This window comes from Ranitomeya variabilis, chromosome 6 (assembly GCF_051348905.1).
Source record: "Ranitomeya variabilis isolate aRanVar5 chromosome 6, aRanVar5.hap1, whole genome shotgun sequence".
NCBI classification, from domain to species: Eukaryota; Metazoa; Chordata; class Amphibia; order Anura; family Dendrobatidae; genus Ranitomeya; species Ranitomeya variabilis.
The window spans coordinates 400,772,532-400,789,114 of NC_135237.1; the positions used below are offsets into that span (position 1 = coordinate 400,772,532).

The following is a 16,583-nucleotide window of genomic DNA, read 5'->3' on the forward strand; positions in this document are numbered from 1 at the left end:
AACGATAAAAGACACAAATTGTTTCATTTATCAAAAAATTTTAAAAGCATCAAATAATAAGAGAGCTGAATACTAAATTAGTTATACATTTCAATATTACAAGGAAAAGATGTAGGGATTACCGGTCAAAAGCAGCACGAGGTTTAGCACCAGTAGATGTAGCAACAGGTAGTCCTAAATTAGAAGACAGTGTGCACTCTTCAAAAGCTTCACTAAGGTTGCTGTTAATGGATTCTGCTAAAAAGCTTGGAAAAGTTTCATCTTCAATGTTCTTGTAATGGTCAGTCATTGTAGGGTTCACCGCTAGACAAAAAAGGTATAAAAATCCATTATCAAAATATGAATTGCTGCTATTATTGCATATAATTACATATTGGAAAGGCACATTATCACTGCAGTGATGTAAACACTGACCAGCCAGAAATACTGAACCATCGCAGTGGAGGAGAGGTAGATTCACTGCATGTGACCACTTGGTATTTTAGGCCATTAATAGTTGTCAAAATGTATTTTCTTTTTAAATCTAGAAAAAGCAACTGGAATGAGGACATAAACCTCAAAGCAGAACTGCTAATAATTACATTTTTTTTTTTTCTGAAATCACAAAAGGTAACAATAGGCAAGAAAATAACTCCATGTCCCCAAAATTATATACAATTGAAAGCGGTTTAAAAAAAAAAAAAAAAAAGTCACTGTAGGGTAAACTATATTCAATATAAATGTGATATGAGATAATGGACTGGCTGAATATTTGGGAAAACGCACCTATTGGTCCCCTTCAAAGATAAGGCATATAGGTTGACCTTAGATGAAATCCTAACTAAACCTTTAGGCTATGTGCACACGTTGCAGATTTGCCTCTGGAATTTTCTGTGCGGATTTGGCATCTCTTGGCAGAAAACGTAGGTGCAGATTTGATGTGTTTTTCATGTGGATTTTGTGCAGTTTTTCCTGCGGATTTAGTGCGGATTCCATGCGTTTTTACCCCTGCAGATTTCTATTATGGAATGGGTGCAGAAACGCTGCAGATCCGCACAAAAGTGACATGGTCCTTTTTTGAGTCTGCTGCGTTTTCCGTGCAGATTTTTCCGCACCATTAGCACAGCATTTTTTTTTTTTGCCATTGATTTACATTGTACTGTAAATCACTTTGCAGATCTGCAGTGTTTCCGTGCGAAAAGAACGCTGCAGTTCTGCAGGAAATCTGCAAAGTGTGCACATAGCCTTAGTCTGCATGCAAGCTCATTGTAGCCTCATCCCCCTGATGATGCCAGTTTGGTGAAAAATGTTGGGGAGGTTAAAAGTTGATCATGTGGTAATATGATCAGCTTTACATGTTTACTATATGTCATACTGACCACACTATAGGTACCGTCACACTAAGCGACGCTGCAGCGATACAGACAACGATGCCGATCGCTGCAGCGTCGCTGTTTGGTCGCTGGAGAGCTGTCACACAGACCGCTCTCCAGCGACCAACTATGCCGAGGTCCCTGGGTAACCAGGGTAAACATCGGGTTACTAAGCGCAGGGCCGCGCTTAGTAACCAGATGTTTACCCTGGTTACCAGTGTAAAATGTAAAAAAACAAACAGTACATACTCACCCTCTGATGTCCGTCACGTCCCTCGCCTTCCGCTTCCTGCACTGACTGAGCTCCGGCCCTAACAGCAGAGCGGTGACGTCACCACTGTGCTGTGCTTTCACTTACGGCCGACGCTCAGTCAGTGCAGGAAGCGGACAGCGAGGGACGTGTGACAGACATCAGAGGGTGAGTATGTACTGTTTGTTTTTTTACATTTTACACTGGTAACCAGGGTAAACATCGGGTTACTAAGCGCGGCCCTGCGCTTAGTAACCCGATATTTACCCTGGTTACCATTGTAAAACATCGCTGGTATCGTTGCTTTTGCTGTCAAACACAACGATACACGGCGATCTGACGACCAAATAAAGTTCTGAACTTTAATCAATGACCAGCGATATCACAGCAGGATCCTGATCGCTGCTGCGTGTCAAACACAACGATATCGCTAGCCAGGACGCTGCAACGTCACGGATCGCTAGCGATATCGTTTAGTGTGACGGTACCTTATGTCTTGACATGGCTACCCCTATCATCACCACAATTTTGGAGATACTTGAAGTACTGTCACTTTACTTAAAAGGGTATATCTTCTCAAATAATCTTGATTGGTTGTGATGTTTGGTTGCATGTGTTCTGCTGCACCTGAATCTTTGTCTTGTAAAAACTCTGTTAATGATATGATCATGTTTCATGTTATTTTGGTGCTTTATATCTATTGGTAAATAAAATTATCTTGATTTTACTTCTTGTTCTGGATTCTAGTACTCTAATTTTTCATTTGTATACAAAGAAGAAAATGAGAGAAGAAAGAAGCAAGAAGTAGAAGACTAGGTAGCAAGACAAGAGAGTCCCCCACTCCCCAGGTGAAATCACATGTCCATTAGACTGATCTGTTCACTACAGAATGTCATCTAATATCCTCCAATTATCAGATACACAATAGTAAAGTCACAAGTCTGCCTTATCTAAAACCCCAACTAATGTAAAGTCCCCGTCTCACTAAGCGAGATCGCTAGCAAGATCGCTGCTGAGTCACAAGTTTTGTGACGCAACAGCGACCTCAGTAGCGATCTCGCTATGTGTGACACGTAGCAGCGACCAGGCCCCTGCTGTGAGATCGCTGGTCGTGTCGGAATGGCCTGGACCTTTTTTTGATCGTTGAGGTCCCGCTGGGTAGCACACATCGCTGTGTTTGACACCTTACCAACGACCTCGTTGACGACTCAGACACTGAATCGTCATAATAGCTCCCATGTGACATCGTTGTACAGGTCGCTACAGGTCGCTGGTGAGATGTCAAACAGTGAGATCGCAGCTGCGATCGTTGGAAGATCTCACTGTTTGACATCTCACCAGCGACCACATAGTGACGCAGCAACGATCCCTGACAGTCGTATCGTTGTCGGGATCGCTTTAGCGTCGCTAAGTGAGGCGGGGCCTTTAAGTCGAACTCACCAATATCTACTGGTTCAACCAACATTGTTTATGGAGGGCCAAAACAATTGATTGACGAGGGCATTAGGATCCAGCATGCATAAATTCAGACCACTAGTCCCATTGTTCTCCCGGAAATAAGCCGTTTCCAGATATGCCTGGAAACAGCTTTATAAAAACAAAGGAGCACGTGGCCAAACGCATGCTCCTGTGTATTGGGAGAATATACAGAGATCGCTGCCAACTGGAGATTGACTGAACGGCCATTTGGTTGACAGCTACCTGATGTTAAAAAAGGGCTTAAAAGGATACTACTGTAAGGGTATGTGCACACGTTGCGGATTTCTTGCAGAAATTTCCTGAAGAAAACCGCATTTTTTTTTGCGTTTTTTTTCCGTCTTTTTTGCGTTTTTTTAGCATTCTGCAAGCGTAATTAGCTTGCAGAATGCTAAAGTTTTCCAAGCGATCTGTAGCATCGCTTGGAAAACTGACTGACAAGTTGGTCACACTTGTCAAACATAGCGTTTGACAAGTGTGACCAACTTGTTACTATAGATGCTGCTTTTGCAGCATCTATAGTAAAAGATAGAACGTTTAAAAATAATAAAAAAAATAAAAAAAATGCTTATACTCACCCGCAGACAGCAGATCTCCTCACCGGCGTCCGTTCCTATAGCTGATGTGTGCGCGCAGGGCCTTCCATGACGTCACGGTCACGTGAGCGGTCTCGGCCAATCACAGGACAGTGACGTCATTCGGCAAGGTCCTTCACCGCACACCAGCTACAGGAAGTCAGGAACCGAAGCCAGCGTGCAGCACAGAGGCGGGAACACTTCGGGGGCCATCAGAGGGTGAGTATAGGACTATTTTTTATTTTAATTCTTATTTTTTTACCAATTATATGGTGCCCAGTGCGTGGAGGAGAGTCTCCTCTCCTCCACCCTGGGTACCAACCGCACATAATCTGCTTACTTCCCGCATCGTGGGCACAGCCCCGTGCGGGAAGTAAGCAGATCAATGGACCCCTAGGTGTGCGGAATCCCCTGCAATTCCGCATTTTAATGAACATGTTGCTTTTTTTTCCGCGATGCGATTTTTTCGCGGAAAAAAAGGCTACATTTGCACAAAAAATGCGGAATACACTGAAAATAATGGGAGGCATATGTTAGCGTTTTTTTCGCGTTTTTATCACGTTTTTTGCTGAAGAAATGTCTTTAACCCCTTAACGACCGCCGATACGCCTTTTAACGGCGGCCGCTAAGGGTACTTAAACCACAGCGCCGTTAATTAACGGCGCTGTGGAAAAAGTGAATAGCGCCCCCCAGAGTCGGATTTTCTCTGGGGTCTCGGTTGCCGAGGGTAGCCGAGACCCCAGAGAACATGATTCGGGGTTTTTTTACCGATCCCCGAGTTGCGATCGCCGGTAATTAACCGTTTACCGGCGGTCGCAACAAAAAAAAAAAAAAAAAAACGCGATTTGCCTTTTAATTTCTCTGTCCTCCGATGTGATCGCACATCGGAGGACATAGAAATAGGGTCCCCGATGGCCCCCGATAGCCCCCCAATACTCACCTATCTCCCCCGGTGCTCCTCGTGGCTCCCGATGGGCGCCGCCATCTTTTTTCCGGGAAAAAATGGCGGGCGCACTCGCAGTACGCCCGCCGCCCGGCACCCGGAAGATCTTTGGGGTCTCGGCTGCCGGGGGTAGCCGAGACCCCAAAGAACATGATCGGGGTCGGTTTGCACCGACCCCTGTTTTGCGATCGCCGGTAATTAACAGTTTACCGGCGACCGCAAAAAAAAAAAAAAAGCGATCTGTAATTCTCTGTCCTCTGATGTGATCGCACATCAGAGGACAGAGAAATAGGGGGATTCGGGGACCCTATAATACTCACCCGGTGTCCCTGGGTCCTCCTGTGTCTCCTCTTGCCGGCCGGCTTCTTCGTCGGGAAAGAAAATGGCGGGCGCATGCGCAGTGCGCCCGCCATCTGCCGGCCGGCAGGAGAGACGAGTTGGGGCTAAAATTAGGGTTAGGGTTAGAGTTAGGGTTGGGGCTAAATTTAGGGTTAGGGTTAGGGCTAGGGTTAGGGTTAGGCTACTTTCACACTAGCGTTTTTGGCTTCTGTCGCAATGCGTCGTTGGAGAAAAAATGCATCCTGCAAAAGTGCTTGCAGGATGTGTTTTTTCTCCATTGGCTTGCATTAGCGACGCATTGCGACGGATTGCCACATGTCGCATCCGTCGTGCGACGGATGCGTCGTGCTTTGGCGGACCGTCGGCACAAAAAAACCTACATGTAACTTTTTTGTGCGACGTGTCCGCCATTTCCGACCGCGCATGCGCGGCCGGAACTCCGCCCCCGCCTCCCCGCACCTCACAATGGGGCAGCGGATGCGTTGAAAAAACAGCATCCGCTGCACCCGTTGTGTGGCGCTTACAACGCTAGCGTCGGTACGTCGGCCCGACACACTGCGATGGGCCGAGTACGACGCTCGTGTGAAAGTAGCCTTAGGCTTCTTTCACACTTGCGTCGGTACGGGGCGGTCGCAATGCGTCGGCCCGACGTACCGACGCACGTTGTGAAAATTGTGCACAACGTGGGCAGCGGATGCAGTTTTTCAACGCATCCGCTGCCCAGTCTATGTCCTGGGGAGGAGGGGGCAGAGTTACGGCCACGCATGCGCGGAAATGACGGACGCGACGTACAAAAAAAAGGTTACATTTAACTTTTTTTGTGACGACGGGGCTAAAGTTATGGTTAGGGTTGGGGCTAAAGTTAGGGTTAGGGTTGGGGCTAAAGTTAGGGTTAGAGTTGGGATTAGGGTTTGGATTAGGGTTGGGATTAGGGTTACGTTTGGGATTAGGGTTAGGGGTGTGTTGGATTTAGGGTTTTGATTAGGGTTATGGTTAGGGTTGAGATTAGGGCTGTTTTGGGGTTAGGGTTGTGATTATCGTTAGGGTTGTGATTAGGATTATGGATCGGGTTAAGATTAGGGTTAGGGGTGTGTTGGAGTTAGGGTTGGAGTTATAATTTGGGGGTTTCCACTGTTTAGGTACATCAGGGGGTCTCCAAACACGACAGCCAATTTTGCGCTAAAAAAGTCAAATGGTGCTCCCTCCCTTCTGAGCTCTGCCGTGCGCCCAAACAGTGGTTTACCCCCACATATGGGGCATCAGCGTACTCGGGATAAATTGGACAACAACTTTTGGGGTCCAATTTCTCCTGTTACCCTTGTGAAAATAAAAACTTGGGGGCTAAAAATCTTTTTTGTGGGAAAAAAAAATATTTTTTTATTTTCACTACTCTGCATTATAAACTTCTGTGAAGCACTTGAGCTTTCAAAGTTCTCACCACATATCTAGATAAGTTCCTTAGGGGGGTCTAGTTTCCAAAATTTGGTCACTTGTGGGGGGGTTTCTACTGTTTAGGTACATCAGGGGCTCTGCAAACGCAACATAACACCCACAGATAATTCTATCAAAGTCTGAATTCCAAAATGGCGCTCCTTCTCTTCCGAGCTCTGCCGTGTGCCAAAACAGTGGTTTACCCCCACATATGGGGTACCAGCATACTCAGGACAAATTGGACAACTTTTGGGGTCCAATTTCTCTTGTTACCCTTGTGAAAATAAAAACTTGGGGGCTAAAAAATCTTTATTGTTAAAAAAAATATTTTTTATTTTCACGACTCTGCATTATAAACTTCTGTGATGCACTTGGGCATTCAAAGTTCTCACTACACATCTAGATAAGTTCCATGGGGGGTCTAGTTTCCAAAATGGGATCACTTTTGGGGGGTTTCTACTGTTTAGGCACATCAGGGGCTCTCCAAACGCGACATGGCGTCCGATCTCAATTCCAGTCAATTTTGCATTGAAAAGTCAAATGGCGCTCCTTTGCTTCCGAGCTCAGCCATGCGCCCAAACAGTGGTTTACCCCCAGATATGGGGTGTCGGCGTACTCAAGACAAATTGTACAACAACTTCTGGGGTCCATTTTCTCCTGTTACCCTTGGTAAAATAAAAATTTGGAGGCAAAAAGATCATTTAGAAAATCATGTAGAAAAAATGCGATTTTTTTATTTTCACGGCTCTACGTTATAAACTTCTGTGAAGCACCTGGGGGTTTAAAGTGCTCACCACACATCTAGATAAGTTCCTTAAGGGGTCTAGTTTCCAAAATGGTGTCATTTGTGGGGGGTCTCCACTGTTTAGGCACATCAGCGGCTCTCCAAACGTGACATGGCATCCGATCTCAATTCTAGCCAATTCTACATTGAAAAAGTAAAACGACACTCCTTCTCTTCCAAGCTCTGCGGTGCGCCCAAACAGTGGTTTACCTCCACATATGGGGTATCGACGTACTCAGGAGACATTGCACAACAACTTGTGTGGTCTAATTTCTCCTGTAACCCTTGTAAAAATAAAAATTTGGGGGCAAAAAGATCATTTTTGTAGAAAAAATGCGATTTTTTATTTTCACGGCTCTACGTTATAAACTTCTGTGAAGCACTTGGGGGTTCGAAGTGCTCACCACACATCTAGATAAGTTCCTTAAGGGGTCTAGTTTCCAAAATGGTATCACTTGTGGGGGGTTTCCACTGTTTAGGCACATTAGGGGCTCTCCAAACGCGACATGGCGTCTGATCTCAATTCCAGCCAATTCTGCATTGAAACAGTCAAACGGTGCTCCTTCACTTCCAAGCTCTGCGGTGCGCCCAAACAGTGGTTTACCTCCACATATGGGGTATCGGCGTACTCAGGAAAAATAGCACAACAAAATTTGTGGTTAAATTTCTGTTTTTACACTTGTGAAAATTTAAAAAAATGGTTCTGAAGTAAAATGTTTGCAAAAAAAAGTTAAATGTTCATTTTTTTCTTCCACATTGTTTCAGTTCCTGTGAAGTACGTAAAGGGTGAATAAACTTCTTGAATGTGGTTTTGAGCAGCTTGAGGGGTGCAGTTTTTAGAATGGTGTCACACTTGGTTATTTTCTATCATATAGACCCCTCAAAATGACTTCAAAGGTGACGTGGTCCCTAAAAAAAACATGGTGTTGTAAAAATGAGAAATTGCTGGTCAACTTTTAACCCTTATAACTCCCTAACAAAAAAAAAAAAATTGTTTCCAAAATTGTGCTGATGTAAAGTAGACATGTGGGAAATGTTATTTATTAACTATTTTTTTGTGACATATCTCTCTGATTTAAGGGCATAAAAATACAAAGTTTGAAAATTGCAAAATTTTAAAAATTTTCGCCATATTTCCATTTTTTTCATAAATAATCGCAAGTAATATCGAAGAAATGTTACCACTAATTTGAAGTACAATATGTCACGAAAAAACAATCTCAGAATCAGCGGGATCCGATAAAGCGTTCCAGAGTTATAACCTCTTAAAGTGACAGTGGTCAGAATTGTAAAAATTGGCTCGGTCATTAAGTACCAAATTGGCTCTGTCACTGAACACTATATTTTTGCTGCGTTTCTGCAGCAAAAACTCCAAGCTTTAGAGAAGTTGTGTGTTTTTGATAAAGATTTGGAGGCGAGTTTCCGCTGCAAAAAACTAACTTGTGTGTAACTTTGTGCCGTTTAGTGGTTAATCTTGTGTTTGACAAAGGCTCTAAGGGTGCTTATACATTGCGCTCCGGCACCTGTTCGGTGGCTCTGTCGGGGCTTCGGTGTAAACCCCCCACAAATCGGGATATGGACATATGCGCCAACGGGGCCCATTGACTATAATGGTGCCAGCAGAGTGGACATGCGCTCTGTCATGCATCATTTCAGGTGTATATGTCTACAGAAGACGGACACTCTTGAAAATTATGCACAACAAAGCACATGTTCACTCAGCCGGCACCAAGTGTCAGAACGCAATGTGAAAACACCTTTAGAGCCTGTCAAAGACAAGATTAGCCACCAAACTGCACAAAGTTACACACAAATTCCTAAAGCGGATCTAAGGAAAGGCTGCATAAACCTAAAAGGGCAGAGAATTACTGGGCTCAGCTGTGATGTCTATGTAATTGGTATGGGACTTCTGGGCCCAGCAGTGGCGTAACTACAAAGTTATGGGCCCCGGTGCGAACTTCCAAATGGGGCCCCCCCCGCCATAAAATTCAATGTAAGCCCCATAGAATACAATGCAGCCCCCCCCTCATAGTATAATGCAGCCCCTCCATACAGGGGCAGTGACAAAGACACGAGCAAATGGTGACGAGGGGGCAGAGGAGAGGGAACAAGGGGGCAAGGAAGACAGGCACTAGGGGACACATGGGGGCTAGGAGGCAGGGGAGAAGGATACAAGGGGTCTAGTGGGCAAGGGAGACTGACACAAGTGGGCAAGGGAGACTGACACAAAGGGCACACGGGGACTAGTGGACAAGAGAGACTGGCACACGGGGACACGGACTAGTGGGCAAGGGAGACTGACACACGGGGAATAGTGGGCAAGGGAGACTGATACAAGGGGACTAGTGGGCAATGGAGACTGACACACGGGGACAAGGGACAAGCACAAGGGGACAAGGGAGACAGGCACAAGGGGACACATAGGGACTAGTGAGCAAGAGACTGACACAAGGGGACAAGGGATACAAGCACAAGGGGACACACAGGGACAAGTGGGAAAGGGAGACTGACACACAGGGACTAGTGGGCAAAGGAGACTGACACAAGCACAAGGGGACAAAGGAGACTGACAGAAGCACAAGGGGACATAGGAGACAGGCACATGGGGACACACAGGGACTAATGGGCAAGGGAGACTGGCACACGGGGACACAAGCATAAGGGAGACAGGCTCAAGGGGACACACAGGGACTAATGGGCAAGGGAGACTGGCACACGGGGACAAGGGACACAAGCATAAGGGGACAAGGGAGACAGGCACATGGGGACACACAGGGACTAATGGGCAAGGGAGACTGGCACATGGGGACACAAGCATAAGGGAGACAGGCTCAAGGGGACTCACGGCCCCCTGACCTGCCAGAGCCGCTTGCAGCTGCGACCGTAGTAGTTACGCCGCTGCCTCACACACACACATACTACAGATATCACACACACACTACAGATATCACACACACACACACACACACACACACATACACACACTACAGATATCACACACACACACACATACACACACTACAGATATCACACACACACACACATACACACACTACAGATATCACACACACACACACATCATACTACAGATATCACACACATACTACAGTTATCACACACACACACCAGAGATACCAGCTCATATACACAACTCACAATCTCCTCTCTGGTACAGGGGTGGCTGATGTAAACCGGCTGCAGCTCCTCAGCTTCTCCTGACTAAGGCTAGTTTCACACTAGCGTCGGGAACAACCCATCGCTGTGCGTCGGGCCGACGTTCCCGACGCTAGTGTGGTCTCCGCCGCACAACGGGGGCAGCGGATGCATTTTTCCCACGCATCCGCTGCCCCATTGTGAGGTGCGGGGAAGTGCGGGGAGGTGGGGGCGGAGTTCCGGCCGCGCATGCGCGGTCGGAAAAAGTGGACCGTCGGGAGCAAAAAACGTTACATGTAAGGTTTTTTTCTCCCGACGGTCCACTACCACACGCCCAAGCGTCGCAAAACGGACGCGACGTTTGGCAATGCGTCGCAAATGCGTCGCTAATGTTAGTCTATGACGAAAAAACGTATCCAGCAAGAACTTTTGCTGGATGCGTATTTTCGGCAAAATGACGCATTTGCGGCGTATTGCAGTTAACGCTAGTGTGAAACTAGCCTAAAGCGGCTCTGTCCCGCACCTCCCCCCTGCTCTCGCCTTCTGTCCCGGGGTTATTTTGGCTTTCTCTTAAAGGGAACCTGTCACCCCGTTTTTTCCGTATGAGATAAAAATACTGTTAAATAGGGCCTGAGCTGTGCATTGCAATAGTGTATTTTGTGGACCCCGATTCCCCACCTATGCTGCCGAAATACGTTACCAAAGTAGTCGTTTTCGCCTGTCAATCAGGCTGGTCTGGTCAGATGGGCGTGGTGTCTTCCCCCAGATCTTGCTTAGTTTTCCGTTGGTGGCGTAGTGGTGTGCGCATGCCCAAGGTCCCGAATCCACTGCACAGGGGAGTGAAAATAGCGTGATGTGCGACATTTCATTGGTGATCGGTGGGGGCGGCCATCTTCCTTTGGCCGCGCGTGCGCAGAAGCGGCGCTCTGCTGGCCGCGGCTTCAGGAAAATGGCCGCAGGATGCCGCGCGTGCCTAGATGGAGATCGCGGCGGCCATTTTCCTGAAGCAGAGATGCGACACCTCGTACACACCCGACTCCGCTCCGTACACCCCCGACTCCGCTCCGTACACCTCGTACACACACGGCTCCGCTCCGTACACCTCGTACACACACGGCTCCGCTCCGTACACCTCGTACACACACGGCTCCGCTCCGTACACCTCGTACACACACGGCTCCGCTCCGTACACCTCGTACACACCCGGCTCCGCTCCGTACACCCCCGGCTCCGCTCCGTACACCTCGTACACACACGGCTCCGCTCCGTACACCTCGTACACACACGGCTCCGCTCCGTACACCTCGTACACACACGGCTCTGCTCCGTACACCTCGTACACACACGGCTCCGCTCCGTACACCTCGTACACACCCGGCTCCGCTCCGTACACCTCATACACACCCGGCTCTGCTCCGTACACCTCATACACACCCGGCTCCGCTCCGTACACCTCATACACACCCGGCTCCGCTCCGTACACCTCATACACACCCGGCTCCGCTCCGTACACCTCATACACACCCGGCTCTGCTCCGTACACCTCATACACACCCGGCTCCGCTCCGTACACCTCATACACACCCGGCTCCGCTCCGTACACCTCATGCACACCCGGCTCCGCTCCGTACACCTCATGCACACCCGGCTCCGCTCCGTACACCTCATACACACCCGGCTCCGCTCCGTACACCTCATGCACACCCGGCTCTGCTCCGTACACCTCATACACACCCGGCTCTGCTCCGTACACCTCATGCACACCCAGCTCTGCTCCGTACACCTCATACACACCCGGCTCTGCTCCGTACACCTCATGCACACCCAGCTCTGCTCCGTACACCTCATACACACCCGGCTCCGCTCCGTACACCTCATGCACACCCAGCTCTGCTCCGTACACCTCATACACACCCGGCTCCGCTCCGTACACCTCATACACACACTGCTCTGCTACATCCACCCAAACCCCTCCTGACCTCACACAAAAGCTTACCCTCCTCCAGCATGATGACAAACAGCACTGCACTACTGTCCTGCACTACACGGAAGCCCTTGATCATGTGACTCCAACTCCTCCCCTCCTGTGACCTCATCACAGGTCCTGTGCGCACAGAGCAGTGGCAGCTATAGTAGTGGTGTGCGGCTCTCTGCGGTGGAGGGGCTCTGCTGCGGGTCAAGTGCAGTCCCACCCGTGATCGCGAGTGCACGCGCAGCAGGGCCTGTAAGGAAGAATTATTTAAAGGGCCGGCGGCCCATTTTGTAGCTTAGAGTTCTTAGGAGCCCGCCCAGTCTGCTGGACTGGGTGGGCCCCTAAGCACTGCGGGCCCCGTCGCAATTGCGACCCCTGCGACCGCGGTAGTTACGCCCCTGGGGCCCAGTGATTATCTGCCATTGTGACATTACGGCAGCCTGTTAAAGACCATGGGCAGCTCATTCCCATATTTCTAGACTGGTCAAGCCTGGAGACAGAGGAGACAGTTTCAGGCATTTTTTGTTTCTTAACTCCTATATGCAAAGTCCATGAACTGCACTGCATAGGTAAAGGCTGAGTCACACAACGATATCGTTAACGATATCGTTGCAACATCACGCTTTTGGTGACGTAGCAACGATCCCCGCTAACGATCTCGTTATGTGTGACAGAGACCAACGATCAGGCCCCTGCTGTGAGATCGTTGGTCGATGGGAATGATCAGGACCTTTTTTGGTCGCTGATCACCCGCTGTCATTGCTGGATCGGCGTGTGTGACGCCGATCCAGCGATGTGTTCACTTGTAACCAGGGTAAGTATCGGATTACTAAGCGCAGGGCCGCGCTTAGTAACCCAATATTTACCCTGGTTACCATTGTAAAAGTTAAAAAAAAAAAAACAAAAAACAGTACATACTCACATTCCGATGTCTGTCACGTCCCCCGCCGTCCACAGGGTTAAAACTGCTTTCGGCAGGAGCGCTGGTAATGCACGCGCTGCTGCCGAGAGCTTCCCTGCACTGAATGTGTCAGCGCCGGCCATAAAGCAGAGCACAGCGGTGACGTCACCGCTGTTACTGCCGGCGCTGACACATTCAGTGCAGGGAAGCTCTCGGCAGCAGCGCGTGCATATTAGCAGCGCTCCTGCCGAAAGCAGTTTTAACCCTGTGGACGCCGGGGGACGTGACAGACATCAGAATGTATGTACTGTTTTTTTGTTTTTGTTTTTTTAACTTTTACAATGGTAACCAGGGTAAATATCGGGTTACTAAGCGCGGCCCTGCACTTAGTAACCCAATGTTTACCCTGGTTACCCGGGTGCTGCAGGGGGACTTCGGCATCGTTGAAGACAGTTTCAACGATGCCGAAGTCGTTCCCCTGATCGTTGGTCGCTGGAGAGAGCTGTCTGTGTGACAGCTCCCCAGCGACCACACAACGACTTACCAACGATCACGGCCAGGTCGTATCGCTGGTCGTGATCGTTGATAAGTCGTTTAGTGTAAAGGTACCTTAAGGCATACACCTGACTGTACAAGGTCCTGCCTCAGAAGGTCAATGTGCATTTGAAAGAAAAAAAATAAACAGGACCTGTTGAAGCGCAATGTAAGCGTGAAACGATCGTCGTCTGTATTTGCTCCACTGTTTTATCTGCCTGCTGTTGGTATGATGATGCCACAATAAAGGATTTTGTTGCAAGGGACGGTATGTGCCAATCAACTTTCTTTTCTATGGATGGACTAAATAGTCTCCCGCTCAGGAGATTTGATTGGCCAACTGTACTGCCTCCGCTGAATCGAAGTAGTTAAGGTCTCCGATCAGGAGCCCATTACTTTAGCCCCCATGAAGGGTAGAGGGGTAACACGGTGGATCAGTGGCTAGCACTGCAGCCTCGAGGTGCCGGGATTCCGCGTTCAAAACCCACCAAGGACAACATCCGCAAGGAGTCTGTATGTTGTCCCAGTGCCCGCGTGGGTTTCCAATGGGTTCTCCGGTTTCCGTCCACATTACAAAACGTACTGACAGGGAACCCAGACTGCGAGCCCCAATCGGGGACAGCGATGACAATGCGTGCAAACTGCAAAGCGCTGCGGAATATGTTAGCGCTATATAAAAATAAACATTATTATTTAGAGGGGTTACCCGGAGAAAATTGCCAGGTGTTAGAATGCACAGGCCAGGATAAATATCTCTTGCTGTCGCTGCTGTCTTTGACAGTGTAGGGTTAAAGTGATGAACCCTTGATCCACAATCACCTTAACAGGGAAGTGGAGAGGGACTGCCCGCCTCCTTGCATCATTCGCTAAGCAATTGGGGCTGCTCGAACGCCAAAAAGAATACCTCTATACACCCACAGAGTTCGGGCCCCCGGGTGGACAGGGATGGTTGTCCAGCATTAGGTCTGGCTGCAGAAGAGGATACATGGAGGCAACACCCCATGTGCTCGTCTGTTGAAGGTGTGAGGAGATCGGTGCCCTTTAACCCCTTAAGCCCCAAGGGTGGTTTGCACGTTAATGACCGGGCCAATTTTTACAATTCTGACCACAGTCCCTTTATGAGGTTATAACTCTGGAATGCTTCAATGGATCCTGATGATTCTGACATTGTTTTCTCGTGACATATTGTACTTCATGATAGTGGTAAAATTTATTCGATAAGACTTGCGTTTATTTGTGAAAAAATGGAAATTTGGCGAAAATTTTGGACATTTCGCAATTTTCCAACTTTGAATTTTTATGCCCTTAAATCGCAGAGATATGTCACACACAATACTTAAGTACCATTTCCCACATGTCTACTTTACATCAGCACAATTTTGGCACAAAATTTTTTTTTGTTAGACAGTTATAAGGGATAGAAGTTGACCAGCAATTTCTCATTTTTACATCATCATTATTTTTATTTTTTTTAGGGACCACATCTCATTTGAAGTCATTTTGAGGGGTCTATATGAAAGAAAATAACCAAGTGTGACACCATTCTATAAACTGCACCCCTCAAGGTGCTCAAAACCACATTCAAGAACTTTATTAACCCTTCAGGTGTTTCACAGGAATGTTTGGAATGTTTAAATAAAAATGAACATTTAACTTTTTTTCACACAAAATTTACTTCAGCTGAAATTTGCTTTATTTGACCAAGGGTAACAGGAGAAAATGGACCCATACAGTTGTTGTACAATTTGTCCTGAGTACGCCGATACCCCATATGTGGGGGTAAACCACTGTTTGGCAGAGCTTTGAAGGGAAGAAGCGCCATTTGACTTTTCAATGCAAAATTGAATGGAATTGAGATGGGATGCCATGTTGCGTTTGGAGAGCCACTGATGTGCCTAAACATTGAAACCCCCCACAAGTGACACCATTTTGGAAAGTAAACCCCCTAAGGAACTTATCCAGATGTGTGGTGAGCACTTTGACCCACCAAGTGCTTCACAGAAGTTAATAATGCAGAGCAGTGAAAATAAAAAAATCCTTTTTTTTTTCCACAAAAATTATTTTTAGCCCCCAGTTTTGTATTTTCCCAAGGGTAACAGAAGAAATTGGACCCCAAAAGTTGTTGTCCAATTTGTCCTGAGTACGTTGATACCCCATATGTGGGGGGGAACCACCGTTTGGGCGCATGGCAGAGCTCGGAAGGGAAGGAGAGCCATTTGGAATGCAGACTTAGATGGATTGGTCTGCAGGCGTCACATTGCATTTGCAGAGCCCCTGATGTAACTAAACAGTAGAAACCCCCCACAAGTGACCCAATTTTGGAAACTAGACTCCCAAGGAACTTATCTAGATGTGTTGTGGGAACTTTGTAGTGTTTCACTACAGTTTATAACGCAGAGTCGTGAAAATAAAAAATCATTTTTTTCCCACAAAAATGTTTTTTTTTAGCCCCCCAAATTTTTATTTTACATGTTGGGGTAAACCCCTGTTTGGGCGCACGGGAGAGCTCGGAAGGGAAGGAGCACTGTTTTACTTTTTCAACGCAGAATTGGCTGGAATTGAGATCGGACGCCATGTTTGGAGAGCCCCTGATGTGCCTAAACACTGGAAACCCCCAATTCTAACTGAAACCCTAGCCCCAACCCTAGCCCTAAACCTAACCCTAGCCCTAATGGGAAAATGGAAATAAATACATTTTTTTAATTTTATTATTTTTCCCTAACTAAGGGGGTGATGAAGTGGGGTTTGATTTACTTTTATAGCGAGTTTTTTTAGAGGATTTTTATGATTGACAGCTGTGTCACACTAAAAGACACTTTATTGCAAAAAAATAGTTTCTGCGTCTCCACATTTTGAGAGCTATAATTTTTCCA

At 47.4% G+C, this 16,583-nt stretch overlaps 1 protein-coding gene across 2 annotated transcripts in view; it reads right to left on the bottom strand.

Annotated features, from left to right (window-relative positions):
- CEP192 (centrosomal protein 192) overlaps positions 1–16,583 on the bottom strand; it is a 241,915-nt gene that overhangs the window by 208,427 nt on the left and 16,905 nt on the right. For both annotated transcript variants that reach the window (XM_077270146.1, XM_077270147.1), the window contains exon 2: positions 123–303. In XM_077270146.1, the coding sequence (XP_077126261.1) occupies positions 123–289 (167 nt within the window). In that variant the 5' untranslated portion in view covers positions 290–303. The remainder of the gene's footprint in view (positions 1–122; positions 304–16,583) is intronic.